We start from the raw sequence: 26,401 nt of genomic DNA on the forward strand, positions 1-26,401 counted from the left end.
GTGTATATTCTGTGTTGGTAAATCTTCTAAGCTGTTCGAATGACCTGAGAAGAACAAGTATAATGAAATGAAACATCCCCAATAACCTGATATCAGAGACAGATCGAGTAACTAAGATTCATAGGAATAGCAAAACCAGGCTGCCTGTGGATACTGCATTTTAAGGTACCCAAGGCACCCTGCCCATTTCTTTTTTTTAATTTATTTTCCCTTTATTGATTAAGATATTACAAATGAGTCCTTATCCCCCCAATGTCCTCTCATCCCCCCAATCCTGCCCTCACCCTCACCCCGTTGTCCACATCCATCGCTTATGCTTATATGCATGCATACAAGTAAATGAAATAAGTCAGTCAGAGAAAGATAAATATCACATGCTCTCACTCATTTGTGGATTATAATGAACAACATAACCCGATGAACAAAAACAGATGTAGAGACAGAGAAGCATCGATCAGATGCTCAAAACTCAGAGGGAAGGTAGAGGAGGGTGGGGGTGACGGGGAGAGATCAACCACCCTGCCCATTTCTATCAGGCTTGTTCTTTCTATACCCAAAGAGCGATTGGAATTCCAAGAGGTAGGAACAGCTGCTAAGACCAAGCTCTAGCTGGAGGTCTAGTCCCTAGAAGTAAGATGCTGGACTGCTGGACGTAAGAAGATGGAGAGGGAGAGGTAGCAGAAGGCATGCTGAGAACAGATGATATTATGTGTTCAGTGGTTCAGAAATCCTGATGAACAGCAAAGAGTGGAAGAGCCCATTTCTGCCCAAAACATCTACACACACTGATTGTTAGACACTGGGATTGTCCATCTATTGTCCAGTTACAGATCTGACTGATATTTTAACTAAGTATTTAAAGAATAATCGTGAGTCAAGGGAAATCCACTAGCTATTTATAAATGTGAAATCTGGGAATTTGTCTCATTATTTTAGGAAAGCAGGAAAAAAAGGAACCTACCCAAACCGTCCTGTGGCAAAAATGAAAAGAAATAATATCCTGAAAGCAAGAGGAAGAGCAGACCTCTGAACACTATTTATAACAGGAACCAGAAAAAATTTAGAAGACTATTTGTCATACTTAATCTGATTTAAGAAGACATTGCCTTTGGTAAACAGGAAAAGAAAGCCACGAAATAGAATCAGCTGAGATGCAGGGGCAACAGGATGAAATGAAAAGAGGACAGGATGTGAGGCGAAGGCAACACGCTGGGATGAAATGGCAGCGCTGGGAGACAATGAAGGCAAAAATAACAATTTCAAAATTAAAATCACGTGAGAGCTGACCCCCTCACATACATATTTCCCATCATAGCACATAAAAGAACAGCAGAAAGGGATATTAAATGAGATGAAAGGAATACAGGACAAGTTAAGGTGGTACAAACTAAGAATTATAAGTATCTGGAAGAAAACTAGATTATTTATAACAGAAATAACTATTAAAGACACAATTGAAGAGCTCTTCCCGAATCTAAGGGGTTGAGAGAAAAGATGGGAACTAGAAATGCAGATTATAGCAGTTTGCCATAATTAAGGCAAAACTATTTAAGAAAATCAGACATATATCTTGATTTTTTTTTTGAGTGGCTAAAGCAACTATTTTTTTTTTAATTGTAGTTTGAATTCAATACTTTGTTGTATTAGTTTCAGGTGTACAGCAGAGTGGTCAGAGATTCATATAGTTTACAAAATGTTTCCCCCTGATAATTCAAGTTTCTGCCTGGCACCATAGATAGTTATGACAGTATTGTTAACTGTATCCTCTATAGTTAACCTTACATCACCATGTCCGTTTTGGAACTATCCATTCAAAATTCTTAATCCCATCACCTTTGTTTACCCTCCTGCACCAAAACCCTCCCATGTGGCCTCCCTCAGTTTGTTCTCTGTATTTGTAAGTCTGTTTCTATTTTGTTTATTCATTTATTTTGTTCTTTAGATTTCACATATAAGTGAATATCATATGGTATTTGTCTGGCTTATTTCACTTAGCATAGTAACCTCTAAGTCCGTCCATGTTGTCACAAATGGTAAGATTTCATTCTTTTTTATGGCTGAGTAACATTGTGCTATATATTTGCACCACAGCTTTTTTATCCACTCATCTATTGATGGACACTTGGGTTGCTTCTATGTCTTGGCTATTGTAAATAATGCCGATATGAACATGGGGTGCATATATTCTTTCAAATTAGTGTTTGGGGTTTCTTCAGAATATCCTGATAATCTTTTTATTTTTATTTTTTCAATTATTTTGTTGATTTTAGTGAGGAATGAAAAAGGAGAGGGAGATAGAAACATCACTGATGAGAATCATTGATTGTCTGCCTTCTGCACACTCCCTACTAGGGATCGAGCCCACAACCCAGGCATGTGCCCATGACCGGAATCAAACCTGGGACCCTTCATTATGCAGGCCAAAGCTCTGTCCACTGAGCCAAATCGGCTGGGGCATTACTTTTAAATTGTAAAGAAAAAGACTAACAACTGTCAAGGAAGAAAAATACAGGTTTTCTCTAATGGAATTAATGTTAATTTGACCCCATAGAATTATTTGCATCATAAGATTTCAAAGATAAGGAAGCACATTTAGATCAGCTGTCGTTTAGTAGCTCTATGTGTCTTAGATACTGAATGAAACATTGTAAATATTCATAACCTGGAATTATCTGCATATGAAATGAAAAGTAATTGATCATCACAATTACATGCAAAGATTTCAGAATTATTTATATGCTGGGCTCTTCCCTTATAGTTTCCGATTCAGTAAGTCTGGGTACTTCCCAAGAATTTGCCTTTTTAAGATGTTCCTAGTGATGCTGATTAGCTGGTCTAGGAAGCACACATTGAGAACCATTGATTTATATTAACTGGAATTTGGGAAGGAATAAAAGAAATACTCAACTACAGTGGAATGATTTCATAGTTGTAGCCACTAAAATATTTTGAAGATTTTTAATGCTGTAGAAAAAATACTAATATTGCAATATTGCACACATATGAATTATAGTTCTTTGTATAAAGATATAGGTTAAAAAGGGGAGATAGTTGTCAAACAGACTGTCAGGAACTTCAAAATTAGTTAATAGTGATTATATCAAGGCCATGTCCTTAATAGTTAATTTTTATTGTCATCTTTATAACTTTCTGTATTTTCTAAATGAATATGTATTAATTTTATATAGGGGGAAAAGAAAAATAATTTTCCCCAAAGGCTTAGTTTTAAATGTTGTCTCCTTGATGAAGGTCCTATTAGGCACCCATACCATTAAACCAAATGCCATCTGTGAATTCTTCCGTCATCACAGCATGGAGCATTCATCATATTTTATATCATTCATTAAAAATTGACTATGCACATTAAGATTTTAAAGGCTCTGAAAAGTCTCAATGTTGGAAAAAGCTCATTTAATATTACTTATTCCAGTATTTTCCAAATGTGTTTGTCCACCAAACAGTGCAGAACATCGATTCGTCTTCTAAAGAATAAGTGGTCCATACAGTGACATTAGGCACCCTTTGGCATTTATTGAATGAATGGATGAAAGAATTGATTCAATGAACCATTAGCTAATATATGTTGAGTACTTACTAATTAATATTTTTCTAAGGCCATTGTCATTTTTATTTATGTGAACTGAAACTTCTCATTCCCTAAGTACTCCTCAACAAATTTTATAAAGTGACTAATGTGTGCAAGATACTCAGTGATGTGCAAAGGTATTTTACTATTTCATCCGATCAGAAGTCAGCCCAGTATTAATTCACAATTTCCTATTTATTCCAGCCTCCAAAAGTATTTTAATTATTTTTCATAGGTGACTGTGCTTCTATATAGTCATTATTTCAATTTATCCAAGAGTGAGAATTTCATTCACTGTGGGTAGAAAATGACAATGGGAGAATCCAAGCATTCTCTCACAGAAAGGTACAAATACCAGATAGAGTTTCCTGCTTTTTGAAAGTTGATGACACTGTTATTTCCACACACAAAAAATTATGTCAAAAATAAGAGCCCATCTGGAATTTCAAAATTAATTATATTCTCTGGTTAAGAACCTTTTTATACTGTAATGACTACATTCCATACTATTATTACCTAAGATCATGAGATTTCTTATGGCCCTTTGTGTTTTGCAACTATATGAGCTACATAAAAATATGCAAAAATGTTTGCAAATATTGGTTAACTTAGAAATGAAAATAGTATAGGATGTACAGATACATAAACAGTAAGCTTCCCAGAACACATACACACATCAACAAAGATGAAAAGTTAAAACAAAAATCTCTGAAATAGGGAGAAATTATTAATAAAATTTAAGTTTGACATTTTCATGTGAGGATTACAAAATGCTTTCCTTCAGCACTGTGTGTGTGTGTGTGTGTGTGCAAGTGCCCCAAAATGGTTTGTTCTGGAACATATAATTTTAAAATGTCATGATTTTGTAAGAGGAAAATGTAGGGGCGACTGGAATTAAATATGGCATTTTATTACATAAACTATGATTTTTTAAATGCCCTAATTAGTGCACACACTTTCCCCATAATGAAATGATGAAAACCAAATATTTCAATATGGAATGTCATGTTTAAGAAATCAGAACACTTTAAAAACATGACTATTTTCCTTTAATAAACATAGAAAATGAAACGCAGGCCTATTAAGTTTATTAAAGTGAAGTTCAAGATCGTTCAGTAAATTAGAAGAGAATAGAGTAGAATTAACCATGGCTATCTACTCATTGCATGTAAATACTGGGCTTAAGAACTTGAAATCAACACAAGCAACACTATGGCTTACTTATGGCTCACACCTTTTTGTAAATATAAAGAAATAAAAAATATGGTTCTTAATCAAAACATTTGAGGTCCTAACAAAAAATGATAACATTGCCAGGTACTGCTTCTAGTGATATATATGTATATGTATATATGTATATATGTATGTATATATTCATTTAATCAACAACTCTATGAATTGTAAATAGGTTCTGTGATCATCTCCATTCTCCAGTGAGGAAATGGAGATACAGAGATTAATATTGAGATTTGACACCAAATCTTATATACTGCGTGCTTAACCAAGCTGTTCTGTGGGTTGTTTCTCAAAAGTGATATATATATATCACTGAAATCTGCATATACATATGTCTTTAAAATAGACTGACCCAGTGCTTGGGAATGATAGTATAGAATTAATTGATAACAATGAAAATCTTGTGTAAAGTTTCTTTTCTTCTTGACCATGATTCAGTTATCCTATAATTCTCCATTTTCCGACCTAGAGGTGTTGGAATATCAGAAATCCATTTTTTTCACTAATTTCTGCTTATTTCCATCAGCTAGAAGTAGTCCAGGTAAGAACTGGAAGTAAGTGTGGCTTGATGAGTGCTATGGCAAACTAATATAAAATCATGTCCAACCTAAAGAAGATAGCAGCCCTTAATCAGTGACAGTCAACTATTTTCACACAGGCCCATGGCTTCCCAGTTTTCTGATTGTTAACGATAAGCTGATCATCTGGTTCTTATCTGATATTTCTCAAATTTGAAACTACGTTGCAATGAATTTTTTTAAAATTTATAAACATCCCCAGCCTGGCTCTACTGCATGGGCCACAGTCAATAAGGAATAGGCCATGGTGTTGACTATGGCGTCACATGTATAAGGCAATAACTTGTTACCTCTGGGGGAGGTTCCAAAAGTTTACCCTCTTCACACAACAGAACTATTTCTTTTGCCTTCTACCACCTATGCTACTTGGTGTAAAGTTGCTTTCAGTACAGAATTCCAAGTATCTGATGAGACCTCTGGAGGATCTACCTTCCGTTGTTAATTGCTATGCAGAGTGGGTCTATTGTTACTCTCATTCTCCATAGATTTTTCTTTATGCACATATCCCAGCTCAGCTTTATCCTCCTCTAACCCATGCTCATCCATCATGAACATTGATTGCTTTTGAACTTAACACCAAATTAGTTTCTAGGGGAAATCATCACATGTTATAAAAATGGTTCCTTCAGGGGAAGTCACTCTTGAGGTACTAACAACTTACCTAAGTAGTTTCATATTTTTTTTGGGTTTAAAAATTGACTTAAAGACCCGACGAATGGAGATAGGTCTGGAAGAAACACTTAGAAATGGGAAAAAAGGAGAAACAAATAAATTTAAGGGGTTGATAAGACTGTTAATTTCATGGTTTGATCCGAGGGAGAGAGTGCAGGACTAGGTCTCCAGTGATCCTGGCCTTTGAGGTGACAATCAGTTACATCTCTCGAAAAGCAAGCCATTGTAGAGGACAGCCTTTCCCCATCTATAATCTCTCCTCTCTTCCATTGCTAAAAGCCTTCCTGCAAAGAACCCAAAGGTCTACAAGAAAGAAGGCTTCTTGTCATTCATACATGTGTGCCAGGACGATTTCAATTACTTTTAAAGCTGTAGAGGAAGACATATACATATCAATTGGTAAAACACCCTCCTAAAACTCCCAGACATTTCTTGATGTAATCCTGCTGTCAATTACCCCAAATGACTGGTGACCATCCTGGGTGTCAAAGGTCATTTATTCATTTATGCAATCAATATTTCTTGAGTGTCTGTCCATTCCAGGCACCCCTGCAGGCGGTGAAGACACAATATTGAGCTAACAGCTATCTGAACCCTCAACCGAGATATATCAATATAGAAATTCTTACCTCGTTGCTCAAGGAAGAGCCTCTATCTCAATTATACAAGAACAGAATGTTTTAATATCATATTTTCACTCATTTCTGTAATTTGTATTTATTGATGACATACATTGTATCAGTTACTTTTCTAGGCACTGAAGCCCAATAGATGAATTCTTTTAAACCCTTGTGTATGTTATGCAAAGGTATCATCGAAGCACATTTTCTAGAAAATGTTCCTGAATTTATAATTGCCATTTTTAAAAATGTCATACACAAACGGTGCCCCACTGCACAGTCTCCTACTGCTTATGCAACTCATTTATATTATGATGAGATACTTTCAACGCTCTGAGACTAGGTTACGCCGTGTGCAAAATGGGAGTAATAATACTTAAAGTTGTCATGAGATTTCAATGAGATAAGCTCTGACTAAAAGCTTAGTAAAGTGCACTGCATAAAGTACGTAGCTTTTATTTTTATTATGATGTGAGTTTTGATAGTATATGCCTCAAACCAGGAAGTTTAACCTGCCCTGCAGAAACTTGCCAGGCAAAGGGCTGTATCTACTCCCCAGCTCCAGTTTCCTTCTTAGCACAGAAGTCATCCTGCTGTGATGTTTTGTCAGCTTGGATAGATCGGCTTCCGGAAGGATAATGCCATCACTTTGGGTTTAGATACAAGTCAACTCTATCCTTTCCAACAAAAGAATATCTTTGAAAGAGCCATCTCAAAATACCTGATGTGACTGAGACTCTCGCTGTTTGTTTCCTAGAAGAGGAAGCTTTGGGCAGTAGTTTTCTTTAGCGTTATTTTGTTTTCCTCTTTTCCTGCTTTGTAAGGACAGAAAGCAAGCTCTCACAAACCCATCTATGTTTCTTCCATGTGTTTTTTGGAGCCCCTGGGGAATTCCAAGCTTCCTGTTCATATGCAGAAGAAACGGACACAAATGAACAGGAGAGAAATGCATTCTCCCCTCACCTGCAATTTGGGGAGGGAAACTTAAATTATGTTCCCAAACATTTATTTACCTTGTAGGTGGTACTTGTTAAATGGCGAAAGGACCTTAGAATACAGGGAAAGGAGAGCTTTCGGGAACTTATAGAAAATGAGCTATTCATGTGGTATTTCTGTGTCAGAGGAAAAAAAAACTGACTTGAGCCGCTGTTTGTGAATTTTCGTGTGTTTGAAAACATTTCCAAGGTCAGGTTCGAAGAGCAGGATTTGAAAACAGTAATTTCGCTACCGTTGCAATTGTCCTCTTTACTACGGAGTTCCGTCACTCTCTAAACTGCCCTTCTTTGTAAACATCATTTTGTTTTGTTTTGTTTTTGTTGTTTTGGCCATCAGCTCACCTATTTTTGTTTTCCTTCTGCTGAGCAATATTGTTCCTGGGCACTTTCGTGAAGTCACAATAAACTAAGCAAGCAATCAGCAGGCCCTTGACACAAAGGCATTTATTGATCTAAAAACAGTGCTCTGCTAACCTGGCCTTAAAGTCCTATGGCCTACAACTCCAGTTCCGCAAAAACAGCCAAAGCGTTAACACCACGGCACCTGGTATCCTTGTTTTCTGAGCACATTTGCTATAATTAAAAAAAGAATCCTGCCTTATTCTAATAATTACTGTCATTTTAGCTACAATGACTTTTATGTCAGCATCTACCCGGTCTGCTAAGGTTAAATAGTCGGCTTTGTTTTGCCCCAAAGTTCATAAACAGAGCAGGCCAATGTCATGATTTTAGGATTGATGTTGCAAATTTATAAGACTCTTTGCTGTGCTTTAAATTGTGTAGTAATGAAGGGGCATTTTAGAAGACAAGAGGTGAAGAATTGTTTGTCAAAGAGAGTTGTGAGGCTTATAATGCCTGAAGTTATGCACGCGACTGGATAAATGCTGAGGTTTTCAATCTGTTCTGAATTTATTTATGAATAAATATTCTATTTTTTCATTTATTCATTCATTTACTCACATATTTACTCTTTCAGTGACTAACATGAACCAAAAAAGATAGCCAGTCCTGGTGATTTGTCCTTTTCTGAACAGAACTATCCTGTTTGTTGTTATTGTGGCACTTACAGTATGTTATAGGAAAATATAGCAATCTTATAAACACAGTCATCCCAGAATGTGTCCCATGGCATGGGTGACATTAACAGCATGGGGTGATAGAAGCTAATGGAAGAGAGGAAGAACTCGGCTTCTGTACAATCTCAGAGATGAGTGCTCCAGTCAGAGAAAACAGCAGGTGCAAGAGCCCTGAGGTGGCATGGCCAGAGTATAATGATGGAGCAGGAGAGTAGCTTGAGGTTGTAAAAGTGGTTCAGAAGTTCTACATGATGCATGATCAGTTCATGTTATCTGTCCTGTATTCTCTCCCCAACCCCTCTTCTCTGGTCTGTCTATGTTTGGTCTATGTACAGTTCTGGAACTCACTCCTTTTTTTACCTGCCCCTACGTCTTCATTCAAGCTAGAATCCATTTTATTCTCATCTCTAAATGTTATCATTATGTTGAGCAAGAAACAAAAACAGAGAAAAACAGGTGCATACTGGGGGATTCCATTTGTATGAGATTTTAGAGCAGGTAAAATCCATCCCTAATGACAGAAAGCATAACAGTGGCTGCAGGGGGCCAGAGTTGTGGGGAGGGTGACTAGAAAGGGATGTGTAGGAGCTTTGTGGGTGATGAGACTGTTCATAGCTTCATTGTTATGGCAGTTTCACAGGTGAGTATGCTTGTCAGAGCTCATCACACTGAATGTTGAAATGGGCATTTATCATATGTAGACTATACTTCAATAAAGTTCATTAGCACACTATAAAATAAGAAAAAAGGAAAAAGAGCATGCTAAAAAGCTCAACTTTATTGTCTTCATTATCTCTTCCCCACTCAGATATAAGCTTCCTTTCTATCATCATGGTATGTGCTATAGGTTTGTGTACTTGTGAAAAACAGACCATGTACAGCCCTTAATGAGCAGCATGGTATTAAACTGGCTGTTTCTCCATTGGGTTTGCATATGCCCTTATGAGAGAATCTATGCCCTGCTTGTCTTTTTCTCCCCTCCCCCCCCCCCGCACCCCCCCATGCACCCACCTCAGAAATCATAGAAATGTTCCCTGAGTATTTGTTAATAGCACTTTTAACACCTTGTCTGGTACCCAAAGAGGATGAACAAAATTAAATGAAAGTACTGTTCTTGGCACTGGATCCCACATTCTGGCTCCATGTGTAAAAATAGGGAACAGAATGGGTTTTCGACCTTCCATATTTACACCCAATGAGATTATTGACTTAAATACTTGTGATGGCTTCTTTGTTCTCCAAAATGTAATGCAGTACAGACCATCTATATTATCCTTTTTTTAAATGAAATTTATTGGGGTGGAATTGGTTAATAAAATTAGATAGGTTTCAATGGTGCAATTCTATAATGCATGATCTATATATTGCATGGTGTGTTGAGTTACAAATGACCAAACAACCCTTCTTCCAAGTCTACCTGAAAAATTTGAAAATATTTATTCATAAAGCTATATGCAACCATATGATCATTGCAGCATGATTCACAGTAGCCAAGACATAGAAACAACTGAAGTGTCTTTTGATAGATGACTGGATAAAGAATATATGGTACATATAAACAATGGAATACTACACAGCCATAAGCAAATATGAAATACTGACATTTTTGACAACATGGATGGACACTGAATATCATGCTAAGTAAAGTAAACCAGATTGAAAAAGTCAAGAACCATATGATTTCACGCATATGTAGGATATAAAACTGAAAACAACTAATGAACAAACAAGACAGATAAACAAAAACTCATAGATACAGACAACAGTATGGTGGTTACCAAAGGGGAAGAGGGTTAGGGAGGAATAGAGAGTTGAAGGGGGTCAAATATATGGTGATGGAAAGAGATTGGACTTTGGGTGGTATATTATCTTAACGTCTATTATTTCTCTATAGAGTCTAGTGGTAGGACCAGTATTGGTAAGCCACAATGAGGTGGGTACGACAGTGTAATAAGAAAGTGCCTATTATGTCCCATTATTACACTGAATGAAGAAAATTCATAAAAATATGGAGTTCTATTGCATAACTGCCATTCTAGATTGTTCTGGGGGAAATCTCTGTAAACCAGCCCTCCTCTGCTTAGTCTTATGAGGCCTTTCTCCCCGCCTCCCCTATACCCTCTCCCTATGCAATATTGGTGTTCTCAACTGGCTGATTACCTGGAATATTAGCTTTTCAAAATATGACACAGAAGTTTGCCAATTCCTTCTAACTCGTAACACTTTCAAATTGCAACTCTAAATTATTCCTGTAAAAATAGCTGATCTTTATGACTCCCAGGGGATTTCTTATTTTAATCTGAAAGCTTCAGAAATGGCTCAGTTTGGTGGAAATGATGGGGGAATGTCTGCTCTTAGCAGTTTTTTGTTCAAGGGCAAATCAACCTCTGTCCTTGCTAACTCTAATTTTCCAAGGGTTATGAGACTTTAATTTGATTCTTTATTCAGTGTGCATAAAATGTTCACTATAATTTGCATAATACATTTATTGTATAATCACTCTTCACATTGGTTACACGCTTTCTCAAAAGGACATTACTTTTTTAAGGGGGTATATTAATGTAGGGCAAATTTGAGCTGTGTAACTAAACAGAATTAGGTATATCTCTGAAGGACTAACATAAAAGAGAAAGAGGAAGGAATACACTTATTCTGAAATTGGCTATTATGTAAAAATAGCCCCAATCCTGTATTTTCAAATATTCATTTTGAAAAAAGAGGCAGGGGAAATATTGCTGTTTTTTTAAAAATATAAAGATTTGTTATATAGAAAAGGGATTGCACTTGTCTGTTAGAATGTACTTAAGGCATGTGGGTACTGAAATTCAATATGGTCTAAGAAGATGAGGGACTTTGGGAGAGAAGATGCCTTAGGCACTAGGCTAAGGTGCTATAAAGGCATTGAAATTTATTCAATGCTCAGAGTTAACATACAATTAAGGTAATCGTATTATTACCCTTAATTTGGGTTGAGTGTTCTGTGCTGTTTGGACTCCTTGTTTCAAATAGAGGAGCTAGGACTTGAACCCAGAATGTATGATACCCATATCTTTGTCCTTCAATTACACCAGTTTTCTATTAAATACACTTCTCTAGGGTGCCTTGGGAGACTGTGTATTCTGTAACATTAGTCCTGCCCAGGTGGAGCCTGGATGGTGTTTGGCAAAGAGATGGCAGGGAAATAGCTAAGATTTGGAAACAGCCTAAGTGCCCATCAGCAGATGAGTGATTAGAAAACTGGTACATCTACACAATGGAATACTACACTGATATAAAAAAGAAGGAATTCTTACCATGGATGGAACTGAAGAGCATTATGCTAAGCGAAATAAGCCAGTCAGAGAAAGATAAGTATCACATGATCTCACTCATTTGTGGAATATAATAAACAGCATAAACTGATGAACAAAAATAGAACCAGAGTCATAGAAGCATCGAACAGACTGTCCAACCTATGAGAGAAGGTGGAGGATGAGGGGATAAAAGATCGACCAAAGGACTTGTATGCATGCATATGAGCATAACCAATGGACACAGATGGGGGTGAGGGCATGTGCTGGGTTGGCTGGGGGTGGCTGGGGAAAAAGGAGACTTATTTAATACTTTAAACAATAAAGAATTTAAATTTTTTTTAAAAAAAGAGATGGTAGGGAAATTTGAAAATCAGAATGAGGTTGTATGAGATGGCATTTAAGATCCCCATTTTCTCTGCAATTTTATGAGAATAGTAGGCACAGTCCTGACGTGAATGGCTTCTTGCAGACCAGGGTGTGTCATTTCTAATGTGCATTCTATCACCTGGAGATCTTGTCAAACTGTAGAGCTTGGTTCCATAGATCTGAGTCGGGCCTGAGAATCTGCATTTTTAAATCATTACACAAGGATATGTTGCCATTGATTTTGAGAGAGAGATGGAGAGAGAGGAGAGAGGAGAGAGGAGAGAGGAGAGAGGAGAGAGGAGAGAGGAGAGAGGAGAGAGAGAGAGAGAGAGAGAGAGAGAGAGAGAGAGAGAAACGTCAGTGTGATAGAGAAACATTCATTAGTTGCCTCCCATACTCACCCTAACCAGGGATCGAACCTACAACATAGGTATGTGCTCTGACCGTCAATCAAACCCACAGCCTTTTGGTCTATGGGACAATGCTCCAACCAACTGAGTGACCTGGCTAGTACGAGATTCTGCATTTCTAACAGACTCATCACTGCTGGTCCACAGACCTTCTGGTCTCTGCTTCCAAAGCCATTTCCCCAGCGATCCAGGTCCTGGTTCTAGTTAGGACAATTGTACTGACACATCTTGGTCACAGTTCCTTAAACTCAAAAAGGATAATGAAATCCTATTCTCTTTAGACAATTAGGATTCTTCAAGTAAGTTCTACCTATAATAAAGACCTAAGCTGTAAGTCATGAATCACCAGATATTAAAAGGCAACAGAGAGTTGATACTGTTAGCAAACCAATTTACAAATTATAGTAAAATTTCCTTGGGGAAAATATGTCTTTGTTAAAAACAACAACCCACTTTTATACACAAATGTGTAATCATGAATATAATGACATGACTATTTAAACTCTTGGTATTCTTTCTGCATCACAGGTCTGAAATTTTGTCTTATAAAATCCTGGTGTATTTTCAACATTTCTTTGAGATGGATGCAACTTAATTACAATAAAAAGGAAAATGGTCTTTCAGCCCCCCTGTATTTCAGGAGGCTATTGTTTTAATTTTATTTAACTGGCTTCTGATATATTTGGATTGCAGTACATAAGGATCTATCTTTAAAACATCCTTGAAAGAAACAAAAATCTTAGGAAAATCACTCTTTATAGTCGTGGAGGCTTTCAAAATATTGTTCATTTCTATCTTATTAATTTTAAAATATGTGAAAAAGTTGAAATAAAATCAGTTTTTCAAGTTAGGAATCTTTAAGAAAGACTTTGGCAATTGGGATGTTGAAAATTATCAATTGATGGGATTATAGAGATCCATACTTATTGGCCAGGAAAGGTAGCCACGTGTCATGAAGAGAAGGAGCCAATTATAAAACCGTGTGCATAATCTGATACCATTTGGTTAAAAATAAAGAAAAAATTAAATGAATAGTTTAAGTTTGGGTTCATCACGACTAATTTCTCTCCATATTGACTGAAATTTCTTCAATAAATTTGTATAACTTTTTTTTTTAATTAGAAGAATAAACCTTCTATTTATTTTAGGGTTAAATGGACAATTGGGTTGCCAGTCATAAAATCTTAACCAAGAATGTTTTTCACTTCAGAATTTTTGATAACAGAAATTATTTTATTACTCTGTACATCCATAAGTGCTTCCAATAAACACAATCATAAGAGCTAAAAAATTAGTTCTAGTTGTTTTTTTTCATATTGGAACATCAGAAGGAATCATAGGATCGTTTATTAGGAAGTGGACCAGAGCACTAAGGTCTACAGAGGAAGGGACTTGTATTTCACTGGATACTGTTCTGTTTGGCTTGATTATTTTTTAAAACTATGTGTGTGTCACTTTCAGTTGCCTTTTGTACTTTTGTAAATTCTAATACCACACTAGGATTGTGCTTGATATATCAGCTGGGATGAAGAGAAGTTATTGGGGGTCCAAGAGCATGTAAAAGCCATTGTTTCTGATAGTGGTAAGGACAGTACTTGTGGACATTTAAAAATGTTTGGAATAAGGATGATAAACATGGCTGAAGAATGTATCCAGTAATATATGAGTATACATTAAGAAATACACGATTTTACTTAAACAGAAGTTCCCTAGGGTTTAAAAGTGAGTTTTGTCAACGGTTTGGAAGGAGGAAATTATGGATGGAGCCCTTTCCCAGGATAATAATGTTGTTCAAAGAGACACAGGGCTTTGTACATAAATTTAGATAAAGTGACAACTCAAAAGAAGGAAAGTCTAGAGTTCAACAAAGACTTAGGCTCACAGGTAGTGCATGCTTCTAAGAAGTTTGGCCTGTATGTAGGATTCACTTTCTCTTCCTTTTGCCACTGAACTACATTATTATCGCATCCCTATGAGTGCTATAATGTCCATCCTGAGTGCTCTAATGTCCTCTTGTACTATAATGTCCATCCTGTAAAGATGAATGGGTGGTGAGTTGGGGACATCTTTGCTGTAGAAGGATGTGTAAGACTACAAACATGCTTCCCAGGACATTGGCTAGAGCTGTTGAGTGTGAATGTGAATGACAGTACCTGGGAGGTGGGGGTTAGGGGGAATTGTGCTGCCATTAATCCTCACATGTGGAGACCATCATTTCTCACTCTTCTAATAGAGGGATAGTCTACAATTCTACCTGCCCAGAAGACCAGGGCAGGAAGAGGGAGGGAAGGATGAACTCTCAGAAATGAAATTATAGTTCCTCTTGCCTACTCTACTGTGCACCGGGATTGTGGACATATAGAGCATTCCATTACAGCTTGCTTCTATCATGATTACAAACTCAGTGGAATCGTTTTAGCAATATCCTGGCTTGCTTCTGCAACCACCCTGCATTACATACTTGTACCTTCCACTCTTTTTAATGGCAGAGACCCATAGACCGATGATTCACACACGACATACTTTTTACTTGTAATTTTACACACTGCCTTTCAGCAAAGGAAAGTTTGCAAGATGATTCACAGAGGTTAACCTGCCCATTTACAGTCAAGCAGACTGCTCCCTTAATCTCTGCATTATAGTAAAATAATGGTTGATCTAGAAAACCTTGTCAAATCAGTGAGTTTCTTTAATTTTAATAAAGCATAGTGATCTCTTTAAGCCAATAAATAATGATTTTGATCCTAATTTTGACATTATTCAGTATAAAGAAGCAAATTCTCTCATTTAAAAGTCAGTTGAACAGGGTGAGCAGGGAAGGGAGTTTTGGGATTTGAATTTGTGTTTGGTTTAATAAGACTTTGTGTGCAACATAAATGAAAGGAGAAAGTGTTCCATTTTCAAGTGGCATACTACCAAGCATTTTACTCCCTAAATTTGTCTGTCTTTGTAATTGTTTTATTCTGCTGGGTAATGCCATTTAGGACCTAATTTCTTTTTTTCATCTTTACTTTTGTCATTTGCACACAAAATGTCCTGAGTTTGCATCCACCTGGAAGAAATATTTGCCATCTTAGAATACTAGCACAGTTTATTTGCCTTTCATTCCTCTCTATACCTTGTATCTAGCTTAATTCATTTCTGCTGTGCACAGAAACTGACAAAAAGACAGAATAATGCATACCTACATAAATTTAGAATGAGGATAATTTTGCCATCATGTTACTCATTGAAAGGGGACCTGACTCAGGTATTCAGCCCTGATGAGCAAAACTATAAACACAAAACCATGCATACTAAACTGAATGAAAATATGCCACTTTGCATATACTCACCTAACTTAACTTCCACGTGTAAGAGGACCTTCCACTGTATTTAAATGTCTTTATCTACCCTACTAGACTATAAACTGACTGACAGGAAGAGCCATGGTAGAGTGTCTTTGTTTTCCTTGCAGTACCTAGCATGCTATCTTCTTTGCACATGGTAAATATTTAGTAAATCGAATAATAATAATAATAATAATAATAATAATAATGGAAAAGTCACACCATGGTTCAGATGTGTCCCTCATAACAGGTGGATCCCATTCAAAAAAATAGATGTCTCATTTTAGTATTTCTGGCACTAGAATATCAGAATGTTTAAGTACTTAAGCTCAAAATTCAGGAAATACACTGAAGCAATATACTAATGGATATTGTATAATGGACACGATTACCCATCTTATTGGCCTCTATTTGTTAAGTGTCTGAGGGCTGCAGCCATTTGTGTAAGAAGTACAGATGCTGTCTTTTTCTGTATAAGCATCTTATTTTCTAAGATCTTTCAAAGCACAGGTGATTTCATGGTTCGGAATTTTTCCCCCCTCAAAATGAGCACTCTTATCTCTGGCTTTTGCATCCTAGCAGGATTTGCCTTTTGCCTTTATTTGTCACACATCTAAGTTAGGCCATGTTGCTATTGTATGGGTTCCCCTGTTGTACCCTTGCTTCATTATAATGATCGCCCACAGGAAATGGATGCAAAAGAAGATACTAAAGAAATGACTGAGTTTTCTTCTTAGTTTGGTCTTATAAGTATAAAAGTAGCAAAGAATTCATCAATGCTGTCTTTCAGCTACCTTCTTTGATCACATAATGCAGAGAACTAGGAAATCCAATAATAAGAGAATGCATTCAGCAATAACTCAACAGCATAGGGATGCAAGAGAAATCCGGCAGAGACAGAAAGACATGGAGGCAGCTAGACTCCATCACCTCTACGAAGCATGCGAAGCACTGGTCCCTTTCTGCAGTCCACATTAACCCGCTTGTGATTCAGTTTTCCTGCTTAGAGCCCGGACAACAGTCGCCGAATATTGTACAGGGGGGACTTATGGAAGGGCAAGTCTTAAACATCACCAACTGCTGCATTTAAGTAGAACTTCAGTGGAACATATAATTCTGACACAAAGTGTGTGCTTACCCTATTTAAAAATCGCATTTGACTCACAGCTGGATCGTCTTTGAAAGAAGTTGGGTGTCACATCAAGCCATCTGTGTTTCTGTGGGCTTTTACGACAGTCATTCTGAAGAGAAAAAGGAAGAGCAATGCAAATGTCGTGAAATTTAGAGCAAGTCTCCCCTGGCCTCCAAGGTGCCACCACCAACTGCAGCTGGAGTTCTGGTTTTATCATTCTCCACTCCCCCCACGGAGAACAATTCCAACATTAGTATGTAAATAAGCAGTTTAAACAGAGAATCTAAGGAGCTGATGGTATAAAATATAAAACGTTGAACAAAATTCAATTGGATTGTGTCACGCAGTGGTCCTGTTGAATGGCAAAGGTCACAGAGAAGAAGCTGCATACAAATCTTCAAAAAACAAAAATGAAAAAATTCTGTTATAATTTTTAAATATATAAAGCCATATATATATATGTATATATATACATATATATATACACACATATATAATTCCTTTTTTTTTTTGTAAAGTCTTCAGGCTTTGTACTACAAATAGCAAAACTTTCAATTAATGCCCAAAGTTTAAAGCATTTCAGGAAAGCATTGATTCTATCTGCCAATGGATTGAATGCATTTGGCGAATGACCTAATTAGCGTGGAGCTGGTTCTTTCTCCTGCTCTGCTTCCCACTAATTGAGGACTGCTGGCCTTCTCCCCCCAACAAGGAAGCAAAACAAGGACGGGTGTGTGGAGAAAACAGTGACATCGTTTTTAATTCATTTGAACCTGCTGCCAAGTTTAATGATGCCATTGAGGGGTGAGACAGGTGGGCTTCCTGCCACTTGGGTTGGGCTTTGCGCTGGTTACCAGTCATGGGTGTGTTGTCCAGGGCTTAGCAGTCACCATAAAGCATGATTAGCTGGAGCTGAACTAATCTCCCCGCCCTGGCCCTCACCAGATGTAGCTGCAGAGATTCCTGCTCCCAGACTTGATTATTTGTCATTAAGGAAAGCAAATTGAAACCAAATTGTAGTTGATTTTTTTCCTTAGCGAATGCTTCGTGATTCTTCAGGGGCAGCTCCGTATTTCATTTTGTTTTCTTCTAATTGTGATGTGGTAGATGCAGTCACAGCAAACTCAGGGATAGAGTGTTTATTTCTAGAATCAGGGTGTTTCTCAGGGTGGCTGGGGACCCTTTGACCTTGGAACTTGCATTTTAATTAAGGAAAGTGTATATGGAGAACACAAAAGTCAGTGAAATATTTCACTCCTGGTAGCTTCTTTTTAAAATTGTCGCAAAATATATTTTAATGGTAAATAACAGGAATAAGAAACTCTACTTGGTTGGTGCTAAATCCTTCTTATAATGTTCATTCTTCCAATTCCCAAAGTTATTTGCCAGTTTTATATATTTTTCTTTTTTCCCCTATTTATTTTAATTGAATTTATTGGGGTGACATTGGTTAATAAGATTGTATAGGTTTCAGGTGTACGATTCTGTAAAGCATCACTGTACATTGTATTATGTGCTCACCATGGTCAGTCATGTCTCCACCCATCACCATTTATCCCCCCTTTATTCTCTTCTATCCGCTCCCCCCCTCCAGCCCTTTTTTACCTCTGGTAATCACCATACTGTTGTCTGTGTCTATGAGGTTTTTTTACAATTATTATTATTTGCTTAATCCCTTAACCTTTTTCATCCAGACCCCTAACCTTCCTCTGTTGCCTTATTCTTTAACATTTTTTTTTTCATCAGGTCTTAGCTCCCCGGTTGGGATGGAGCCTTCCATAGAGGAGACATTATATAGGAAGTAGACATTCTATTTCCTTGCTGGCATGCTAGCTCTCAGAAATACTCTCTTCTCCAAGTCCTCCCAGCCCCTCCTCAATTCAGAGAGAGCTAAGGGGGTCTCAGGCCTCACAGATGTCTTCTGTTTGGATTGGAGTTCCTCCCTGGACGTCCGCATCATGATGTTGTCCACTTCTGTGTGACATTTGGTGGGTGGCAGAGGAGGGGGAACTGAGAGAGAGAAGCAGCACTGGACTAGAGTGCAACAGTCCTGAAATCTGGGGCTGCTTTGCTGGGTTCAGGGCTGAACCAGAACTGTGACTGCTTGGCATCTATAGTGTTCTTTAGAGTCAAGATGTATTAACAGACATTTTTATCAGTTCATTTCCAAGGTAGTCCCATGAAGTACCTAAGCATCTTTTAAGCATGCCTTCAAGTAATTTCAACAAATATGTATCAAGCACAGGCTGTGTAGTAGGTAGAGTCCCAGTCACTGGGAAGTACAAATAAATAGCACCTGGTAACCAAGAGTGTCTTTTTTTTTTCTCTTCCAGTTACAATGAGTGAAGGATAGGTCCTCTTATAGAAATTATCCCCTTGTCCCCCTGTAGTTTTAACCGCTTGCTTTCTGCTTGATCATTGTTGTTATTATTGTTAATCCTCACCCAAGGACATTTTTCCCATTGATTTTTAGAGAGAGTGGAAGGGAGGGGAGAGAGAGAGAGAGAGAGAGAGAGAGAGAGAGAGAGAGAGAGAGAGACATCGATGTGAAAGAGAGACATCTATCTATGTTTGTCTCCCAAACATGCCCTGATCAGGGCCGGGATCCAGCCTGCAACCGAGGTACGTGCCCTTGACTGGAAATGAACCCAGAACCCTTCAGTCCTCAGGCCAATGCTCTATTCCCTAAGCCAAACTAACTAGGGATCTGCTTGATTTTTTTAATTCAAAATTACCAAGAACAATCTCTTAATAGGTGCAACAACAACAAAAACTTCTTAAATAATTCGAATAAATACTCAGCAGTTCTTTACCGGGGCTTCATATTGAAATCAGCAGGGAATAGATACACACATACCTATACACATACACACACACACACATACACACAGAAACACAGGAGGGTCTCTCTTTCTGTGTGTGTGTGTGTGTGTGTGTGTGTGTGTGTGTGTGTAAACATTTGGGCCACATTCCCAAAAATATTGGTTTAATTTTCTTGGGGGTGAATCCTGGGCATTGGTATTTTTTTAAGCTCCCCATGTGATTGTAGTTTGCAGCTAAGGCTGAAAGCCATAGTATCTTCTATCTTTAAACAGACAGCTCATTAGACTTCATACTCCCCACTGGCTAAAGCTGTTTATTAATTCTCCATCCCAGCCAAGATCATGGCAATGAGGCTGGTAAGCATTCTTTTTGCCTCCTCATCTTTCTCACTCTTCCACTCAGATAGGCTTCAATCCCCACACTTGCCTAAAGCAAATCACAATAATTACATTAAGGCTCCTGAACATCTGAGCATTTCCAATCTCTCATATTCCTCATTCTCTGTAGCATTTGGCACAGCCCATCTCTCTCTCCTTGGACAGTTTCTAAACTTGACTTTCAGACATCCTATTACCTCTTCATTTCCTCTCTGATTCTCCTTCCACCTCCTTTGCACGCTCATTTTCTCAGTTGACACCTAAATGTTGACGTTGTTCAAACTCTAAACCTGAACCCTTTGTTTCTGCTTATATTAGGCATTTTTTAATCTATTTCCTATCTCTGTACACATATTTATGGTGTTGACTGCCTAATTTGCATATCCAATTCTACCCCCTCTTTTGTGCAACAGCCTAAACTCTCCAAATGCTACTTGACATTTTTACTTAGATATTTCACAGGAATTTCTGACTCAACATGTCTCAAATTGATACTTTACTTTTTCCTCTCCCTTGCTGGATCCTCCTCTAGTCTCCCCATTTCAGTAAATCACATCTCTAGCCATCCCGTGGCTTATGCCAAGAAAGAGCAGTAATAGTCCATGTTCTCTGTAGCCCCCTTACTCCCAACCAAGTCAATCCATTACCAACTCCTGTTAATTAAAAGTATAATTCAAATCATCCATCTCATTTCATTCACTTCATTGCCAGCTGCCATTTGCCTCTGTGTCACCTTGCTGATTCCATTCTTGCTGACCACTTTCTCCACAACCACTCAGTCTTTAGCAGAAGCCAGTTAAAGTGATAATTTAAGAAATGCTGCTTCCTTATGACTTTCAATAATAAAGGATCAGTAGTTAGATGCCATAGTATATGCTCTCATTTTCTTTCAAGGGAGACATACCAGTTTGTCAGTATAGGTTCATTTCGATGGTTATTTTATTTATGTCCATCCCCCAACTCAACTATATGCTGTATAAGGATGGGAACTGGAGCTATTTTTTTAAAATATATTTTTATTGATTTCAGAGAGGAAAGGGGGGGGAGAGAGAAACATCAATGATAAGAGAGAATCATTGATTGGCTGCCTCCTGCTTGCCCCCCAACTGGGGATCAAGCCCCCAACCCAGGCACGTGCCCTGATTGGAAATGGAACCGTGACCTCCTGGTTCTTAGGTCTACACTCAACCACTGAGCCATGCTGGGTGGGCAAAACTGGAACTATTTTATTCACTATTATATGCCCTGTGCCTGGCAAAGTGCCTGACATGGCGTTTCATTATAGAGTGAAAGATGAGCATGGGAATGCATGAGGAAGAGTGGCCAAAGCGTGCCTGACTTAGCCAGTTCTACTGAGAACTCAACCACTCCATTAACTGAATGGAGCTGCTTTATTCCATGCCCTCACTTCAAAATCCAAGAGATGTTCAAGATTGCATTCTCTCCATGGTGGACCTCAGGGGCCACTAGACATAGTTTGCAAAGTGAGGGTATGGAGCCGTTCATTGTAGGGTATAGTTGGGAGGCTTAGGCAGACTTAGCTTCAAATCTAAGGTGACTTCTGTCACCTCTCCCTAGCCTCAGTTTCTTCATGTTTACACCCGAAGGAACATGAGGACCATAGCCCGTGAAGCCATGAGAGTTTCAGCAGGTGCCAACATGGCAACCACCGAGCCCATATTCTGATACATAGGAGAAAACATCTGCATTTTAGTTTATGTTCTGCTTCTTCTAACTCTAATGCTTTAGGTATTTTGTTCTTTCCCCCTCTTTATTCTGGCTTTTTTCGCCTATTTTACTCAACTTAGTGGGTGTTGCTACTCATGTTATTCAGATAGTTTGAGTTTCGTGAGAAGAGAAGAATTACTAGCACTTATAGAGCGGGCTTTCTTTTGGATTAGAAATACAAACTTCACAGCTACTCTGCCCAGCTTTTCAGCAGCATTTGATGGTATACTGCTGGGTAACAAGTTCATTTTAGGATAACATGCTGGGAGGAAAAAAGAAGGAGGGATTTGAGGGGAGAAAATTAAAAAGTTAATTAAAAGAAACAACTCGGTAATTGAATTCTCTTGCACATTTCTTTGCTTGTTTGGAGGGGGGTGTCACAGTGCATGGTTAGCAAGGTTGCCTTTGTAGCTCACCTCAAAACTCCTAAATGAGACAAGGAAAAGAGTACAGAGCCAATCCCTGCCTAATAAATGAGAAGAGGCGTAGGTTACATATGATGGGTTTTTAGATGTGCCAAGCAAAGCTGCCCTCCTACTCATTCTTGAGTATTTTTGTTTTTAAATATCCTTGGCAGCTTACATTACTGTTAGGCTAAGTCCTGGATTCATATCTGCTATTTTATGGACATGCAAAATCTCTTTTGCATTTAGTCTGTTTTATTGGCTATTTATTTGGCCTCACTCTGTATCTACCCTCTCCCCCCCCCCCCCACACGCACAGGCGCACAATCAGTAAACAGTATACGTGACTCTTGTGTCCTTTTCAGGTTGTACTCCAGTAACAAGTGGCATGGGTGTGTTTACTTAATTTAAAACGAGCTCCTTATTTATATAAGAAGCCTGAATATCTATGTCATTATGTTTATCACAGATCACTTTAGAGTTAAAATAATTTACTTATGCTGTGATCGAGAGTGAGAAGGTCCTGTAATGAATTAGCATGGGCTTTGGAATCAGCTGGAGCTACATTCCAACCCTAACTCTCATTAACAACATTTATTAACTCATGTAGTCAACATGTATTGATTGAATGCCTACTGTGTGCCAGGTACTGTTGAAGTTGCTGGTGATATCTATAGTCAAGTTCTGCCATAACTTTTATTAACAGCAACTTTTTTGAGGTTTTGAAAATTAACTTTAGAGAGAAACTCTAAAAAGAATATTTTTCAACATTTTGTGTTTCTCATTCTTGCAACAAATCCATTCAGGAAAATAGAACAGGGTTCAATAATGTATTATCACCTTACTCACCGAATTAGTCTAAATCAGGTTGCTGACAGTAAGCCCACTCTCCAAAGCAATCTCCAAAACATAAGACTTACTATTTTATTTAAAAAAATTTTAAATATACTTTTATTGATTTCAGAGAGGAAGGGAGAAGGAGAGAGAGATAAAAACATCAATGATGAGAAAGAATCCTTGATCAGCTGCCTCCTGCATGCCCCCCATTGGGGATCGAGCCCACAACCCAGGTATGTGCCCTGACTGGAATCAAACCATGACCTCCTGGTTCATAGGTCGAGGCTCAACCACTGAGCCACTGAGCCATGCTGTCTTAGGCTAAGAATTTATTTAAATCAGAAGTTTTTCTTCTACAACAGCTCCAGTATTCCATCCCTTCGTGGAAAATAGGTACCCCCAGAATGATGTACACAGACTTCTACTATCTAGACCAGTGGTTCTCAACCTTGGCTGCACATTAGAATCACCTGGGAATCTTTTTAAAATCCTGATTTCTGGGCCTCATCCTCCGGAAATTCTGTTTCTTTGTTACTAATGTTGTGGCCTCACCCCATAACAAAGAAACAGGATTTCCGGAGGATGAGGCCTAGAAATCAGGATTTTAAAAAGATTCCCAGGTGATTCTAATGTGCAGCCAAGGTTGAGAACCACTGGTCTAGAGACTCTGTAGACCTTGCTAGGTTGCAAATTAACCGCTGAGGAGACTAGGAGCACCTGGCTGACTTTTCTTGCCTACAGACAAGTGAGTGGAGGTAGAGATGTTCTCGGTTCCCCCAATCAGAGAGTTCGCGCCGGGGAGCACGTGGGCCCAGGGGAAAGCGGGCTGGGCAGCACGTGGGGCTGCAAAGAAAAAGGCTGCTGGGTTCGGGCAGATGCAGACTTCAGGCACCGCTGCTAGATGCCCGCCGCGTTTTTTTTTCATGATTTTGTGATTTTCCCCAGACACGGTAAGGACCAGAGATGGAGAGCCTTTATGCAAGTGAGAGCCCCAACACTCCTTCCCTCGGTGTGGAGGAGAGCCAGCTACTTGCGAGTGCTAACAGGGGTTTTGTGTTTCCACAGGTTACGGTTTTGTGGATTTTGACAGTCCCGCAGCCGCCCAGAAAGCGGTAGCGTCTCTCAAGGCCAATGGGGTGCAGGCACAGATGGCCAAGGTAAGACTGGGGGGTTTTAGGTTGTTTGCTTGGTGATCATATATACTTCTCCATCGCTGGCAGCTGAATCCGAATTGCAGTTTGCAACAATTTGGATGATATTTACTTGGTAGGGAAAAGAAGAAACCCTACAGTAAGTTTGGCTTAGAAGACTCTGGCTGGTTTATTTTTTTGTTTGTTTGTTTGTTTTTTCAAGTATGTTTGTTTGTGTGCTCTTTTGTTATGGTAACGTCACTGGTGACTTAAGGGCACTTGTGGGGTGCTCTGGTTTGCCTGAAAAAGGTAGTGGGGGTCCTAATTAAAACTTTATTTATGACATTAAAAATAAAAGGTAGTGGGTGTGGGTGTGTGGTGTGTGTGTGTGTGTGTGGTGTGTGTTCGTGTGTGTCCAGGACTTTCAGCAGGAAATAGTATTGGAGTAGTCCAGTACGCAGCTAGTTGTCTTTGATAAACAGTGTGAGAAAAATTGCTGTCTCATGTTGGGGAGAGCTGATTGCTGAATGACGATGATGCTTCATCTGTGCAAGGAACTGAGGTTAACCAAAGGGTTTGTTGTCTGTTTGGCTAGAATTTCACGTTGGCCTTTGTAGAGTTTAGCTAGATGATAATTTCCAAGGTTTTAATAATTTTCAACACTCATTTATTGGTATGTAGAACAAATAGTCTGGAACTTCCTATCTGAAATGATAATGCATTTTTATATTCAAGAAAATAAATAAAACAAAATATAATAGTTTTGTATCCTGATCGCAGTGATGGTAATAAGGATCTACAGGTGTGAAAAAATGACACAAAACTATACACACATATTGTACTAATATCAATTTCTTGGTTTTGATATTGTACTATTATTACATAATATGTAATATGTATTGGGGAAACAGGGTGAGAGGTACACGGGATTCTCTATCAGTGGTTTTCAACCTGTGGGTTGCGACCCCTTTGGTGGTTGAACGACCCTTTCACATGGGTCGCCTAAGACCATCCTGCATATCAGATATTTACATTACGATTCATAACAGTAACAACATTGCAGTTATGAAGTAGCGACGAAAATAATGTTATGGTTGGGTCACAACATGAGGAACTGTATTTAAAGGGCCAGAAGGTTGAGAACCACTGCTCTATATGTTTTTTCCAAAGTCTGTAAATCTGTATTTCCAACTAAATTTTTAAAAAATTTTATGACATAAAGCTGTCATATGTCATTTTATGACATATTTACTTCAAAATAATAGTCATTTTGTATTTGTTTTACATGCAACTTAAGTTTTAAAATATTTTTTCAGATTATTACTGTTTGAGTTTGTTTATCTCTAATTCTCAAAAGTTAGGTAGAAAAGCCAGCAGATCTTGAAATGCATTTATGTCATATGCATGTATACACATACTCTTAATTATTGCCATAACAGCTGAGTGATTTCATGACAGAGTCATCAAATTTTCAGTCATTGGAATTTTGTTAGGATGGCTAACATTCACTGAGAACATTTTGCATTTTTAAGTTCAGATACCTAGACTTGGGATATTTGGTTTTCTTCATCTTCGGTTGTCTTCTAGCAAACTGATACCATCAATATCTGTTAACCTTTTGTTGTGGGTCACTTCACATATAGATTACTTTGATAGACTCATTGCTCTTTATGACTCATTAATTGTTTTCAAGGCAATATAAATTAGAGTTTGAATTCTCTCAGCTGTGTAATGTATTCCTCATGTGGATTATGCGTGGAAGCTTTGAATTTGGTCACAAGCTAAGATTGATGAAGTTAATATTCGCAA

At 38.1% G+C, this 26,401-nt stretch overlaps 1 protein-coding gene across 19 annotated transcripts in view; it reads left to right on the top strand.

Moving 5' to 3' along the window:
- The window catches only part of RBMS3 (RNA binding motif single stranded interacting protein 3), a gene marked incomplete at both ends in the record, with an annotated part of 935,783 nt that overhangs the window by 565,333 nt on the left and 344,049 nt on the right, over positions 1 to 26,401 (top strand). For all 19 annotated transcript variants that reach the window (XM_081105840.1, XM_081105826.1, XM_081105837.1 and 16 more), the window contains one exon: positions 24,528 to 24,619. In XM_081105840.1, the coding sequence (XP_080961966.1) occupies positions 24,528 to 24,619 (92 nt within the window). The remainder of the gene's footprint in view (positions 1 to 24,527; positions 24,620 to 26,401) is intronic.

Source organism: Myotis nattereri (assembly GCF_964212035.1).
Source record: "Myotis nattereri genome assembly, chromosome: 14".
Taxonomy (NCBI): domain Eukaryota; kingdom Metazoa; phylum Chordata; class Mammalia; order Chiroptera; family Vespertilionidae; genus Myotis; species Myotis nattereri.